At 47.3% G+C, this 14,788-nt stretch overlaps 1 protein-coding gene across 1 annotated transcript in view; it reads right to left on the bottom strand.

The window, feature by feature from the left end:
* Positions 1-14,788, bottom strand: part of LOC127651108 (arf-GAP with Rho-GAP domain, ANK repeat and PH domain-containing protein 2-like) — a 125,162-nt gene that overhangs the window by 23,755 nt on the left and 86,619 nt on the right. The window contains exons 16-20 of the mRNA XM_052136824.1: positions 13,963-14,107; positions 12,050-12,152; positions 11,271-11,463; positions 7,110-7,173; positions 121-284 (exon numbers count right to left, since the gene is read on the bottom strand). Coding sequence (XP_051992784.1) covers positions 121-284; positions 7,110-7,173; positions 11,271-11,463; positions 12,050-12,152; positions 13,963-14,107 — 669 coding nt within the window. The remainder of the gene's footprint in view (positions 1-120; positions 285-7,109; positions 7,174-11,270; positions 11,464-12,049; positions 12,153-13,962; positions 14,108-14,788) is intronic.

Genomic DNA, 14,788 nt, shown 5'->3' with positions numbered 1-14,788 from the left:
ACTTAACAATGTCGCAAAAATATTCAAATCTGTTTAAGAAAAAATAAATAAAATACACTTTTTATTTAAGATTAAAGATAAATTATTAGACCTCAATAGTATGGAATATAAACTGATTACCGCATTGGGTGACGAAAGCTATGCAGCTATCCACAATGATAGGAACATCATTTTTTTTCATTTGCTGGTTACCAAGAGCCAAACCGTCCGTCTTTGCTGCCAACTGGATGGCAGAGTGCCACAGCGCAAAATCCTGCTTGGTTATGCCATGAACATAAACGGTTCTGTAAAAAAAGTACACACTCTTTCAGGATCTCTAACAGGTTCTACAACAGCATAGTGATATTAATGTTTATTAAAACTTAATATCAACACAGCCGTTTTTGTTGCATTAACGCTTGAATGCAGTTCTGAATCATTTTGACCCGTTTAAACTTTTAACACCAATTTATATAAACTTAACTTTAACTTTTTGGTCTTAAACTTCATTTATAAATTATGTTGTAAAAATAGTATTTACATTATCAGTATCAGAGCCTACAATTTTTTTTAAACAACAGATGTGTGTGTGTGTGTGTGTGTGTGTGTGTGTGTGTGTGTGTGTGTGTGTGTGTGTGTGTTTTTTGTGGGGGGGGGGACATACCCACAACCACACACCCATCCAAAGTATTCACATGCAAACAAACACGCATACAAACGTCTAGGTTACGTATGTAACCTCCGTTCCCCGATGGAGGGAACGAGACGTTGTGTCAGAGAAGCGACACTAGGGGTCTCTCTTGAGCGCCGATATCCACCTCTGATCTATGAAAAAAGGCCAATGAGAGTTGGCAACCAGTATTTGCATGTCCCGTCCCCGGACACACGGGTATTTAAGCGGCGCAAATACGGGAGTTCATTCAGGATTTTTCTGAGGAGCCGGAAATGGTCCGGCCACAACAGGGGCTCGGCTCAGCGACGTGGCTGGGGAGACACAACGTCTCGTTCCCTCCATCAGGGAAAATGCCCCATTTAAACCATCAGGATTCCTTATCGTTACCCTGGAGGGGGGAACAAGGTGACTGCCGCCAACATGGGAACTGGCCAGCCTGGCTGGGCCTCTTTTCTCTCTATGTTTCTCGCATAGAGCAACTACGGCCGGGGCCCTTACACGCATTGAAGGAAGGGGGTCTTAGCCCTTAGTAGGGCGGAGAAGACACTGCGGAGGCCACACCTACCCGGGAGGGGAGGCAAATTTTGAGTGGCAAATACATGGCATGGCCTATACTTAGGTCTTATGCGGAACAGTAGTGCGGTGGTAGATCCAGCCTCGCAGAGGGGGGAAGCATACAGCACGGCACCCGAGGCAGCTGTAACTGCCTAAGGAAAACACGGAGTCAACTCTCGTGAGGGGACAGAACCGTGGTTTTACACACAGGGGAGTCCGAACAGGAGGCCTTACCTGTGGGGCACCTATACCAGTACAGGGTAGCTAGTGGTACCCGCAGTGGTTTGGGTCGGCGAGTTCCTCTGCAGAACTGCGACCCACGAGGGCTAGGGAGGAGTCAACCAGTGTCCCAAACCTGGGATCTCCTGGGAAAGAAGGCGCACTGTTTCCCCTGGTTAGGGGGAAGGGTGCTGGGTGCAAGCGATTCACCCGGTCAGATCGTGGACGTGCCACCGAGTTCTACGGGCTCGGTACCTCAGAGAACACGGGACGATACTGACTCAACTCGGAGATTGTAGAATCTCGCAAAAGTGTTAGGTGTTGCCCAGCCCGCTGCTCTACAAATGTCTGCTAGGGCAGTGCCCCTAGCCAGTGCCCATGAGGACGCAACACTCCTGGTGGAGTGGGCTCGGACCTGCAAAGGGGGGGGCACGGCCTGGGTGTGATAAGCCAGGGAAATGGCGTCGACAACCCAGTGGGCGAGTCTCTGCTTGGAGACAGCATTTCCTTTCTGCTGTCCCCCAAAGCAGACGAAGAGCTGCTCAGAGCGTCTGGTGCTCTGTTTGCGGTCCAGGTAAATACGTAAGGCACGTACTGGACACAGCAGTGAAAGGGCTGGGTCTGCCTCCTCCCGGGGCAGCGCTTGCAGGTTCACCACCTGATCCCTGAAGGGTGTGGTAGGAACCTTGGGCACGTAGCCCGGTCGCGGTCTTAGGATCACGAAAGGATGAACTCCAGGTAAGCGTCGCTACCAGAGAACGCATGCAGGTCCCCGACCCTCTTGATGGAAGCGAGCGCGATCAGCAGGGCGGTCTTGAGAGAGAGGGCCCTGAGTCCAACTGAGTCAAGCGGCTCGAAGGGGGGTCTCCGGAGTCCCATAAAGACGACTGAGAGATCCCAGGAGGGAAACAGGTTAGGCCGGGAGGGAGTCATCCTTCGGGCACCTTTTAGGAACCTGACGATTAAGTCGTGCTTACCAAGAGACTTGCCGTCTACCGTGTCGTGGTGGGCCGCGATAGCAGCAACATACACCTTGAGGGTGGAGGGGGACAGCCTCCTCTCCAGCCTCTCCTGAAGAAACACGAGCACTGACCTAACTGCGCACTTCTGCAGGTCTTCGGCTCGGGAAGAACACCAGTCCGCGAACAGACACCACTTCAGGGCGTAAAGATGCCTGGTCGAAGGGGCTCTGGCTTGGTTAATAGTGTCTATGACGGCTGAAGGTAGGCCGGCTAGATCCTCCGCGTCCCGTCCAGGGACCAGACGTGGAGATTCCAGAGGTCTGGATGCGGATGCTAGAGCGTGCCCCGTCCCTGAGAAAGAAGGTCCTTCCTCAGGAGAATTCGCCAGGGAGGGGCTGTCATGAGGAGCGTGAGATCCGAAAACCATGTCCGGTTGGGCCAGTAGGGGGCCACCAGAGTGACTTGCTCCTTGTCCTCCCTGACCTTGCATAGCACCTGTGCAAGAAGGCTCACTGGGGGAAAGCGTACTTGCGCAGCCCCGTGGGCCAGCTGTGCGCCAGAGCATCTGTCCCAAGGAGAGCCTCTGTGAGGGCATACCAGAGCGGACAGTGGGGGGTTTCCTGGGAGGAAAACAGGTCTACCTGGGCCTTGCCGAACCTGTCCCAAATCAGCTGGACCGATTGGAGGTGGAGCCTCCACTCTCCGCCGGGCAAGGTTTGTCTTGACAGCGCGTCCGCTATCACATTGAGGTTGCCGGGGATGTGAGTGGCGCGCAGTGACTCCAGTCGCTGCTGACTCCAAAGGAGGAGAAGACGGGCGAGCTGTGACATGTGGAGGAGCGTACTCTGCCTTGGCGGTTTATGTAGGCCACCACCGTGGTGCTGTCTGTCCTGACTAGGACATGCTTGCCACGAATCAACGGAAGAAATTTCTTCAGGGCAAGAAAAACGGCCAGCAGCTCTAGGCAGTTGATGTGCCAGCACACGGCGCCCCAACCCAACTTGGAGGCATCGGTTGTAACCAGAACGCAACGGGACACCTGCTGCAAGGGTACTCCTGCCCGTAGAAAGCAGAGGTCTGTCCAGGGTTTGAAGGTTTGGAGGCAGGCAGTGGTAACTTCCACACCGTGCATGCCGTGGCGCCATGCTCGTATCGGGACTCGAGTCTGGAGCCAATGCTGAAGTGGTCTCATATGCATCAACCCCAGTGGCGCGGCCGCCGCGGAGGATGCCATATGCCCCAGGAGCCGTTGGAAACGTTTCAGAGGGACCACGGTGCCTGGTTCGAAAGAAGCGAGGCATTCCAGCACTGACTTAGCACGCTCGTTGGAGAGACGTGCTGTCATTGAGACTGAGTCTAACTCCAAACCGAGAAAAGAGATGCTCTGGACCGGGGTGAGCTTGCTCTTTCCCAGTTGACCTGAAACCCTAAGCGGCCGAGGTGCTCGAGCACCTGGTCTCTGTGTGCGCATAGTAATTCCTGCGAGGAGGCCAGAATGAGCCAATCGTCGAAGTAATTGAGTATGCGTATGTCCGCTCCTCGTAGCGGGGCAAGAGCTGCCTCTGCGACCTTCGTAAAGGCGAGGGGACAGAGACAGGCGAAGGGGAGGACCTTGTACTGATACGCCTGGCCGTCAAGCGCGAACCGTAGAAAGGGTCGATGTCGAGGCGAATTGAGAGCGTGGAAGTACGCGTCCTTCAGGTCTACCGCTGCGAACCAATCTAGATGCGGACGCCAGACAGAATTTGTTTCTGGGTAAGCATTTTGAGCGGGAGTTTGGACAAGGTCCGATTGAAAACTTCGCAGGTCCAAGATCGGTCGTATGCCGCCACCTTTCTTGGGTACAAAGAAGTAAGGGCTGTAGAAACCCTTCTTCGTTTCGGTCGGAGGGACAGGCTCTATCGCGTCCTTGATTAGAAGGGAGGCGATTTCCTCAGCGCAGGGAGTGGGCATGTTCAGCCGTGCACTGCGGAGGAACGAACGCCCACGAAGGGGGCAGAGACCTGGCAAACTGAATTGCGTAACCGAGTCGGATGGTCGGTGCAGCCACCGTGGCGAGCTGGGCAGTGAAAGCCATGCCTCTAAGCTCCGTGCTAGGGGCACCAAGGGGCGAGTATTTTGGGCGTACCGGCGAGGGCTTCGCAGCGGTGCTGGAACAGGTAACGCGGCGTCGGAGGCGCTGTGGCGTCCGAGGCTCTGGTGCTGAGAATAAACACAAAGCACTTACCTTGTTCAGCGCACCCGGTAGAGGCGGGTTCGTGACTGAGGAGGAGGTCTGATGCTGGCATCCTCTGGACTCGTCTGAACCGGCCGGCCGGGGAACAGTCGTGGGGCTGAGGGCGGAAGCACCGCATCCTGGGCGCCGAGACTGTTGAGGCCTGAAAGCAAGGTGCCGTGAGAACGGCATTTGCGGGCCATGTGACCCAGAGGTAAAGGAAATAGCTCTTTTATTGAGAATTTGGGTACCGCAGCCCCCGTTTGGGTCCGCTGTCTCAGGAATGCTTGGGAGCCTTCCGGGTCCTCGACGGGGTCCGTGAGGCAGGGGGCGTACGCTTCCTGCAGTTTGCTCGACGCCGGGGCTGAGAGCTGGGCCCAGGTTGGGGCGGAGCAGAAGGTCTTCTGGCCATGGGAGGATGCCCTCGGTGAGCAGGTGGGGCCTGGGCCATGGCAGCAAGCTTGCGGCGCGGCATGATGTGCGAAATGGCCTCCGTCTGCTTCTTCACCAGGGAGAACTGCTGGGCAAAGTCCTCAACGGTGTCGCCGAAGAGGCCGAATTGGGAGACAGGGGCGTTGAGGAAGCGAGTCTTGTCGGCTTCACGCATCTCAACCAAGTCCAGCCATTGCTGACGTTCCTGGACCACCAGGGTGGCCATCGCCTGCCCGAGAGCCTGCGCTGTGACCTTCGTCGCTCTCAGGGCGAGGTTGGTCGCTGAGCGCAGTTCCTGCAGCGTGTCGGGATCAGGGCCACCCCCGTGCATGTTGCGAAGTGCCTTGGCTTGGTGGACCTGCAGGAGAGCCATGGCATGCAGAGGCGAAGCGGCGTCCGGTAGCGCTGTAGGCCTCGCGGTGAGCGAGGATGTTGCTCTACAGGACCGGGAAGGGAGTTCAGGGCGGCCCGCCAGGTGGTAGTGCTTCCAGGACATAAGTGGAGCGCAACAGCTCTATCCACCTGGGGATCTCCGTGTACCGTGGCGCTCCGCCGTCGAGGGTGGCGAGGGCGGATGAGCAGGTGGCGGTGCGGCGAGTGGAGAGGGGTGCTCTCCACGAAGGCGTCAGCTCATCATGCACCTCCGGGAAGAAAGGAACGGGCGAGGCTGTGAGCAGCCCCGCCCAGAACCAATCGTCCAGCCGTGATTGCTGTGGGGAGGATGGAGGGTTCCAATCCAGGCCCACGCTGTTGGCTGCCCGGAAAGCATATCGGACATCTGCGCGTTGGCCTCCTCCTGGGCGTGCAAGCCCGGCGGCAGCCCAGAGGAGCCCTCAGCGTCAGAGCCCACGCCCTCCGATGTCGCGGCGAACTCATCTGCTTCCATCGCAAGAGGGTAGGCAGACTGGCTGTGAGGCAAGTCGCCGCCACCTCGGCGGGGACGGGAGTCAACGAGCGTGCCGGGCGCGGGTGGTCTGAGGGGCGTACCGGCGAGCTGCACCCGCTGCCATCCCGAATCGCCTCCATCGCCAGCCGCATCGTCCTCAATCCCGTGGGAAGAAGGAGCGACGCTGGGCGGCTGGAGTGGCTTGCTTACGGTTGTAAGCAAGCCGCGACCGCTAACGTTGTCATGGTCATGTTCTCGCAATGAGAACATGAACCATCCATAAACGCAGCCTCGGTGTGATCGCTGCCCAGACACACGAGACAATGCCTGTGGCCGTCGGAAGCGGAGAGTACTCTACCGCATCCAGAAACAACACAGGGGCGGAAAGGCATCAAAAGACGCGTCCTTAAAAGGACGTTCAACGCCGCTGTGTTTTTGCTCTTTTAGAGGAAATTACTCTTTTAAATAAAATCACTCTTTTATGAATGAAAGACTCGTGAGAGATCTTTCTTATCTGCAACTGTCGATGCGCTCAGGGGCAGGAAGTGCACAGCCGTGCAAACAGGAGAAAGCCGCTGTTGTGTGCCGTAGAATCCAACAGCATGCAGCAGAGGATAGCAGGAACTCGGTGTGTAATACGCAGCAGTCTGCAAACACGACCATCGGCTCCGAAGAAATTTTCCTGAATGAACTCCCGTATTTGCGCCGCTTAAATACCCGTATGTCCGGGGGCGGGACATGCAAATACTGGTTGCCAACTCTCATTGGCCTTTTTTCATAGATCAGAGGTGGATATCGGCGCTCGAGAGACCCCTAGTGTCGCTTCTCTGACACAACGTGCAGAGAGCGACAGAAGGGGAACATACATTTAGCTCAATATAAAATAATGCCAATGGAAGTCAATGGAAACAAATGGGGAATAAATTAAACAAATGGAAGCAAAACTTGATCCACCCACAAACACACATGCACACACGTATATTTGAAGAATTTACTTTTTACATTTTACATTTGTAAATTAGTGAAAGGTTGGTTATTGATGATAAAACAGTTGATGAGGGGAAACTGTACAAACTGTGACTACTGAACTGAGATTTAACGAGCCAGGTCAATTTGACCCGCTAAGTGCTACAGTTTTACTTGATTGCCAACTGCATGGAAGGGTTAAAGGTGCCAAATGTACTGTACCTTCCACTCTCAACCATCAGCAAGACCTGAATTTTCTCGTCACCCTCCATATGAGTGGACACAGCTGGAAAAAAAATAGAAAAACCTTTGCTGAAGTAGTCCTTAAAACATTCATGTTGACATAAGTAGGAAACTACTTTCAGATGCTTAGTTGGGAGAGAAAAAGAGATGGACTAAAACAAATGATGGGAGCTTTAGTGTTTTTGTAAATTTTCCAGCTGGAGTCAGTGGAACAGTAAGTTGAGTTGCTGGTCATTATTTACCACAGCAGTACAAGAGGAGTTTAAGAATGCTGCTTCCATCAAACACGTGTACACAATGAACATCATTGCATACAAACATATTAACAGATTCTTACATCAATTCTGACACAGATTTTTTTTTGTCTGTCCCTCTCCCTCAAGTAGCAGAATAATGACACAAAAACAATTACTAAAAGAGTACTGTTATACTCAAAACTAAACTCTCTGAATCTTTGAATTGTGTTTAATTAAATGAATGAATTGAATTGATTTGATTAACAGACTCAATCACCTGTTCATTCTTTCTTAGATTAATCCATTTCAGAGTAATAAAAACAAAACAAAACAGGTCAACTGAGAACAAAATTGCTCTATTATTTTTGAAACTCCATATCTCACTAATATGAACTGAAACATGGGCACTAAAGTGGTAAAAAAAAAAAAAAACAAGCATTTTAATTGCTGCACTTTAGATATTTTCAAATTTTGTTTTGCAATGTTATTGGAAGGGAGGTTACAAATATTAAAGGAGCATTACTGGGTTCACAGGCTTTATTAAAAGCTTTACTGAAAAGAAGCAAATATTCACTATCACTGTTTGATAAAACAAACACAACCTCTTTATCCTTTTAACCTCCCATAAACATAAACGTTTTTTATTAAGGAGTTAAAAAAGTGAACTATACAGCCTTGTATTGCTGGGTTTAGGATTGTGACTTCAGTAACTCTAATATCAGGATTCTTCTTCTTTTACCAATACACAGTAGGAATTGTTTGTATACTGTATATAAAAGAAGACGTATAAAGTGTCCAGCAAGTGCCAGGACCGTCTCCTCCTGAGGAGTCAGCTACGGAATCGTGTCACCACCAGTGCAGAGCTTGCTCAATATTGGCAGCAGGTTGTGTGAGTGCATCTGCACGCACAGTGAGGCTTTTGGACAATGGCCTGGTGTCAAGAAGGGCAGCAAAGAAGCCACTTCTCTCCAAGTTAAACATCAAGGACAGACTGAAATTCTGCAGGAAGTACAAGGATTGGACAGCAGAAACTGGTGCAAAGTTATTTTCTTTGATGAAGCCCCCTTCTGACTGCTTGGGACATCTGGAAAATCGATAGCCCGGAGAAGAAAAGGTGAACGCTACCATGAGTCCTGTGTCGTGTTAACAGTGATGCATCCTGAGACCATCCATGTGTGGGGATGCTTTTCATCCAAGGGAGTGGGCTCTCTCACAATTCTGCCCAAAAACACTGCCATGAATAAAGAATGGTATCAAAACATCCTGCAAGAGCAACTTCTCCCAACGATCCAGGAGAAATTTGGTGATGATCCGTGCATTTTCCAGCATGATGGAAAACCATGTCTCAAGGCAAGAGTAATAATGAAGTGGCTCGGAGATCATTACATTGAAATTTTGGATCCGTGGTCAGGCAACTCCCCGGATCGTAATCCCATAGAGAACCTGTGGTCAATCCTCAAAAGGTGAGTGGACAACCAGAAGCCCAGAAATTGTGATCAACTCTGAGCACTAATAAGGCAAGAATGGATCGCCATCAGTCAGGATTTGGCCCAGAAGCTGATATCCAGCATGCCAGAGCAAATTGCAGAGGTTATGAAGAACAAGGGTCAACACTGTAAATATTGACTTTTTGCATATATTGAATAGCTTTTAAAACTTATGAAACGCTTATCATTTTTTTCCAGTATACCATAGAAACGTGAAAAAATCATCTACATATACTGAAGCAGCAAACTTTTGTGCAAAACACAAAATGTATGTCACTGCCAATACTTTTGGCCAAGGCTATATGATGTTATTAACAGACAGTATCTCACAAATGCTTCTTTGTGCTCCAAATATATTGTGTGACTATCAGAATCCATTTCACCCATTTCATAGTGTTTTCCAATTGCTTAATGAATGAATGTGATACTGCTCCCCTGTTTGTAGTGAAAAGAGGGTGAGCTAGGCCAAGCCATGAACTGCTGGTCTGGTTATGTCTGTGTCCTAATCTAATTTCACAGAGTTCCAGCCCTTTGAGGCTCATATGTTCCGTCGTTATAGAGATCTTAAACCCCTGGAGATGCTTCGTTAGCATGCCACGCTACATTTCAAGGCTCTGCAAACTGTTGAGGCATCACCCTCTTAATCCTGGCCTAAGTATGTTGGCTTTCTGGATCTGATCCCTTATTTGGCCTTGAACAGTTTGGAAAAAAAAAATTCATTGATTTTTCCTGCCTCAATGTAGCGTAAATGTTGCAAATCTGGTCCATGGGTGCCAAGCTCATGTCAGCTACCTTCCGCCCAAACACGATTGCCATAGGCAACTGCAGTCTCCCTCAGAGACTAGCGAGACATGTGACCAGATGAGTCTTTCAGAGACGTGGGAACCAAGTCAAACATTAGCACACTGGGAATGCCAATGAGGAAATACAAGCAGGTCGCAGAGGAGGCGGCACAGAAAAGTAAGGGATAATGTATTAGATGAGATTTGAAGAAAATCATCACAAGGCTGAAGATGTCGCAAACTGAGACACTTTTGCACTATTGCAGACAACACTAATGTAATCCATTGTAAAAATTGAAGATGAACAATCTTTTTCAATAGATAATTGTAAATGTGTGTGTGAACATACATGAGTTGAATATACACACAAATCCATCCTGGTATACTCATAGTTTTCTTTGATTTCCCAACAACTAAGTTTTGAAGGTGCACTCAGTAATTTTTTGTTGAATGTTGAAGTAACTTACATTGGCTTACAATGACACCTAGTAGCCTGAAATCTGCATCATTCAAACACAGTAGTTTTCATTGACCAATGCCACTGTAGAAATTCACTATGTACAGTAAGCCAGGATTAATTTACTCCATGAATGAAAGAGTCCAATAACAGGGCAGTTACTGAGCTTGATTTGTCTTCAGCAAAGTAGTGCTGTCAGTTGATAAAATGTTTTAATCCTGATTAATTGCATGATTTTTCATGATTAATCACAATTAATCATAGGATTTCAAAAGTGCTTGAATTTGACCTTATATTTTTTTTCTAGTCATGTCAAAATGCATTTAGTTCCTTCTTACAGAAGAAAACAATACAAATGGTAACAGTAATGTTAACATCTCCAAAACTAGTATTCTGTAGTATTCCACAATATATAGACAGAAATGCATGGAAATAGTAGGAATTCAAATAACATTACACATTTACAAAGTGGGAGGTTCACATTGAATTTCACATAAAAAGCATTTGAAGAGAACATATTGTTTTGGTTTTAGAACTGGCACTGCACACGTAAATGATACTTTATCTAAATTTTCTGGTAAGTTGAAAGTGTAACAAAGTGCTGGGGAGGCGCTGATGCTGTACTCCAGAGAGTTGTGTGAATGCACTTTTTCACAGGTCCGTATGGGTTTGTTTGTACAAAATATAAAAAGAAGTCTATTCGTCAAATCGATAAATGTGTTAATCGTCATTCCGGGTCTATTGTTTGCTTCCATGAAACACAAAAGGATATCTTAGGCAGAATGTCAGAGCAGCTTTATTCAAAGAGTGGACAGTTAAGAATAGTCCATACAAAAGGTATGTGTGAGGCCCCTGGGCTTCAGCCCATGCATTAATACACCTCTGCAGATGTCATTGACACAAAAAGCCAATGGTTCTTATGTGACTGGCTGGAAGATTAGCAGTGAATAATACACAAAGCCATCATATGGCTTTTATATGGTCTTTTAATGATAATTGTATAGTGCTTTTTTTTTTTTTTTTTTAAGAGTTTAGCGTTTTAAATCACTATCCACTTTTTTTGTATTGAAAAGGGAAGCTCAAACATTCTCTGGTTGGAATGGCAAAATTTGTATTTGATACTATTCCTTTAATATATTTCATTTTACTTCTATGTGTGTGTGTGTGTTTGTCCTAACTGAGCTCCTGCAGGCGTTTCAGTTGAAGTGCTCCCTCCTCTTCAACTCCAGAGCAGAAGTACAGTTCTGAACCCACCAGAGCAAACCATCCCGTTCGCCAGTGATAAAGGTCATGACCCTCTTTATAGTATAGCCGGCCAATAAGCTCATTGTCCTGCTTCAGCAGAGCATTTGCCCTTGCGGGGACAAAACACTGGAAAGACAGAGACAGAAAAAATATCAGAAAATCCAGGGTAGTGAGAGGAAAGGGAACATATAAAAGTCAGAGGGTTGTGCAGATCACATGAAGAAGTTTCTAGTGTTTTTTGGCAAACAGAAACTAAGGCTAACCCTGGAGTTGCATTACATTAAACCAGCATATACAGAGCGAAGTACAAACACAAACACCCTTTGACTATTCCCAAGCCGAGCCTCTCAGAGTTACGCGAACACGTCTGCCTAGACACTGGCTCCTCCACACTTCACTTAAATGGAAATCTTGTGTGTGTGAGTGTGTAAGATGAGAGGAAAGAGTGATGGATCTTGTTTGAAGGAATAATAGCATACACCCACTTGCACAAGAAAAACACTAACACAAAGACACAACAGGGTCAAAGACAATCAAATGACCTTCAAGAGTCAACACACACATGTGTAGTTTGGCAAACACTGCAACGGGAACATTCATATTTGAACACAAAAAGTGTGCATGTACGGTAAGATCAGCAACGGTAAAAGTTTTGATAAATCTTTTTATTATGACATATTTTTTAATGTGTTAGAGTGTGCGTGTGTGTAACCTTGGCAATGGCACGTGTCCAATCTTTGTGTGTGTCCGAGGTCTCCGCTCCGAACACCAGCACTTTCTGCGACTGCAGGTACAACTCGAAGGTGAACACTGGCCTGTGGGTGGTGTGGAAAATGCACAATTAGCACACACACAATCACTCAAATGAACACAAACACACACACATGCCCACATGCTCACAGCTGTGAAACTGAAAGGATGGTGATTAATCTCTGTTAGTATTTTGCGCTTACAATAAACAGCTGAACACCAGTGATTAATCCAGGGAGAAAGGTCACCCTCTTAATGGCGTTAACAGCTCTGACTTGTGGCCCATTTTTTTTGGGTGGGGGATGTTTTTGTTACAGCAGTGAGAGCAAAAGAATGAGGGGGAAAAGGGAGAGTGTGACCATTTTCCAGAGGGTCAAGCTAATCAGGTTAGAGGTTAGCCTGTTAGTTTCCCCTCAAGTATTTTTGATTACATTATTATATTTGACCATCTGAAACCATCTGAAGCTTCTAACCCACAAAGGTGATAAAACATAAAAGGTCATTATAAGATATCTTCACTCAAAATGTTTTATTGTCATTCCCTATCTGTCACTCTCTCGACGTTGTGTTGATGTAGTGACAATAGGGGTCACTCTTGAGAGCCCAAGACACCTTTGATCTTTGATAAAATGCCAATGGGAATTGGTGAGTGGTATTTGCATGCCCCTCCCCCAGACAAACGGGTATAAAAGGAGGGTACATGCATACCGCTCATTAGATTTTCTCTTCGGAGACGAAAGGTTGATGGTTCAAACTGAGTCAAGCGATTTCCATTCCTCACCTCTGCTGAATCCTTACGCCGCATTACAGCGGCTTTCTCCCCTCTCTGCACAGGTGCACTTCAGCAGATCTTAAAAGAGTATATTCTAAAAGAGTATTTTCCCTCACATAAGAGTATATTGAGCCGGTCTCGTCCTGTGTCTTAGCAGGAACGAACCGGTAAGTCCGGGTCGACTGGCCGTGTATACCGTTTGCGCCTAGCACCTTTCACCTCCCTTGAGCTGAAGATGTGCATTGTTGATTCCCAGCAGTGTTCATAGATGTGTTCCCTGGTTGATTTCCTCCCAGCCCTGCAGAAGATGAGTTTGCGGAGAAACTCACTGCCAGTTAGTACTTGTGCTAACTACGCCCCGTACTGGGACAGGTACTCTGCATGCCTGTCCCTATCCTTTTGGGTAGTCGACTCGTCCCCATACGGACTGCTCGACTCTCACACTAGTGTCAGGGGAGGTTACGGGCTGGCCCGGTGCGCTGGCTATGCGGCATATCGCAGTCTGCCCGTCTCGCACAGCAGATCCACGTAACCCAGTTCAGTTAGTTGTGGCGTTTTATAGGGGACCCTTAGTATCACTACATCGACAAAACATTGAGTGTGTGACAAATAGGAAACGTCCTGGTTACTTTCGTAACCTCCATTCCCTGATGGAGGGAATGAGACGTTGTGTCCCTCCTGCCACAACGCTGAACTACCTGCTGAAATGGCCAGGACTTCCTGTCCCTCCTTTTATACCCGTATGTCCGGGGGAGGGGCATGAAAATACCACTCGCCAATTCCCATTGGCCTTTTATCAAAAATCAGAGGTGTCTCAGGCTCTCAAGAGTGACCCCTAATGTCACTACATTGACACAACGTAATGTTCCATCCATCAGGGAACGGAGGTTACGAAATTAACCAGGATATATTCTGTTTCTGACCACTTTTCTGATACTGTCATGGTACCCTTTTGTCACGTTTGAGGCTCTTTTTTTCTACTCTATGGATGAAAGACAGTCATACAGGTTAGGAACAACATGAGGGTGAGTAAATTATGACAATTTCAATTTATGGGTGGACTATTGCTTTTACAAGAGGGCATGAGAGAAAAAGACACGCACCCTGTATCTGTGATGTTCTCAGTGTTGTTGATGGCCAGGCTCACCACATCACTAATGTCAACCCGACCAATGGGTGTGGCAATCTTCTTGTTGTCATAGTAACTGAGAAACCCACCTTCCAATGTACACCAACGGCGAACCATGTCTGAAACACATATACAAATAAATACACATTTAGATATATCTACTTAAAATTCTAAGAAATACTCTTCAAGGTAAGCATCCCTGTTACTATTGCTCATTCTTAAGGATTTGAATTGACTTCAGAGCTTAACCTGTCCCACACCGTTTGTGCTTTGAATTGTGACATGAATAATACCTCAAATCATGTGGACTGTTGAGAAGAGGATTGCTGCTAATGTCAGATAAAGTATTGTCAGATTTGTTTTATTATTTTTAATTGGGTAAAATCTATAGTGTACACTCAAAGGAATCTACTCAAGACCTTAATAAGAATGCAGCTAAAGTCTTACATGATTAAAGATCATTAAAGGTTCAACAAAAAACTAAAGTTACCAAGTTTTTTTTCAAACCCTAAAATCTTACATCACATAAAAAGTGCAGTTTAAAGCTACTGTATAAAAGATACATCGAGGCATGCTAAGGATTTAATAGGATATCACCTGGGATTATCAGCAATACATTGAAAATCCTGTGAGCACTTTATAAAATCCAAGAGATCCTCCCTCTCCGAGAGGGCTTCAGTTCATTATAAATATTTGATTGAGATGGTACACTTTTTTGAATTTAACAAATTAGATTACCGGTAGTTTAAACATACTATGAAACTGTAAGATTATATGTGCATAAGAATTGAAACAACATA

The sequence above is a fragment of the Xyrauchen texanus genome, chromosome 1, assembly GCF_025860055.1.
Source record: "Xyrauchen texanus isolate HMW12.3.18 chromosome 1, RBS_HiC_50CHRs, whole genome shotgun sequence".
In the NCBI taxonomy this organism is placed as follows: Eukaryota; Metazoa; Chordata; class Actinopteri; order Cypriniformes; family Catostomidae; genus Xyrauchen; species Xyrauchen texanus.
Note: the sequence above shows the minus strand (reverse complement) of the source record. Positions and strands in the feature narration are given on the sequence as shown.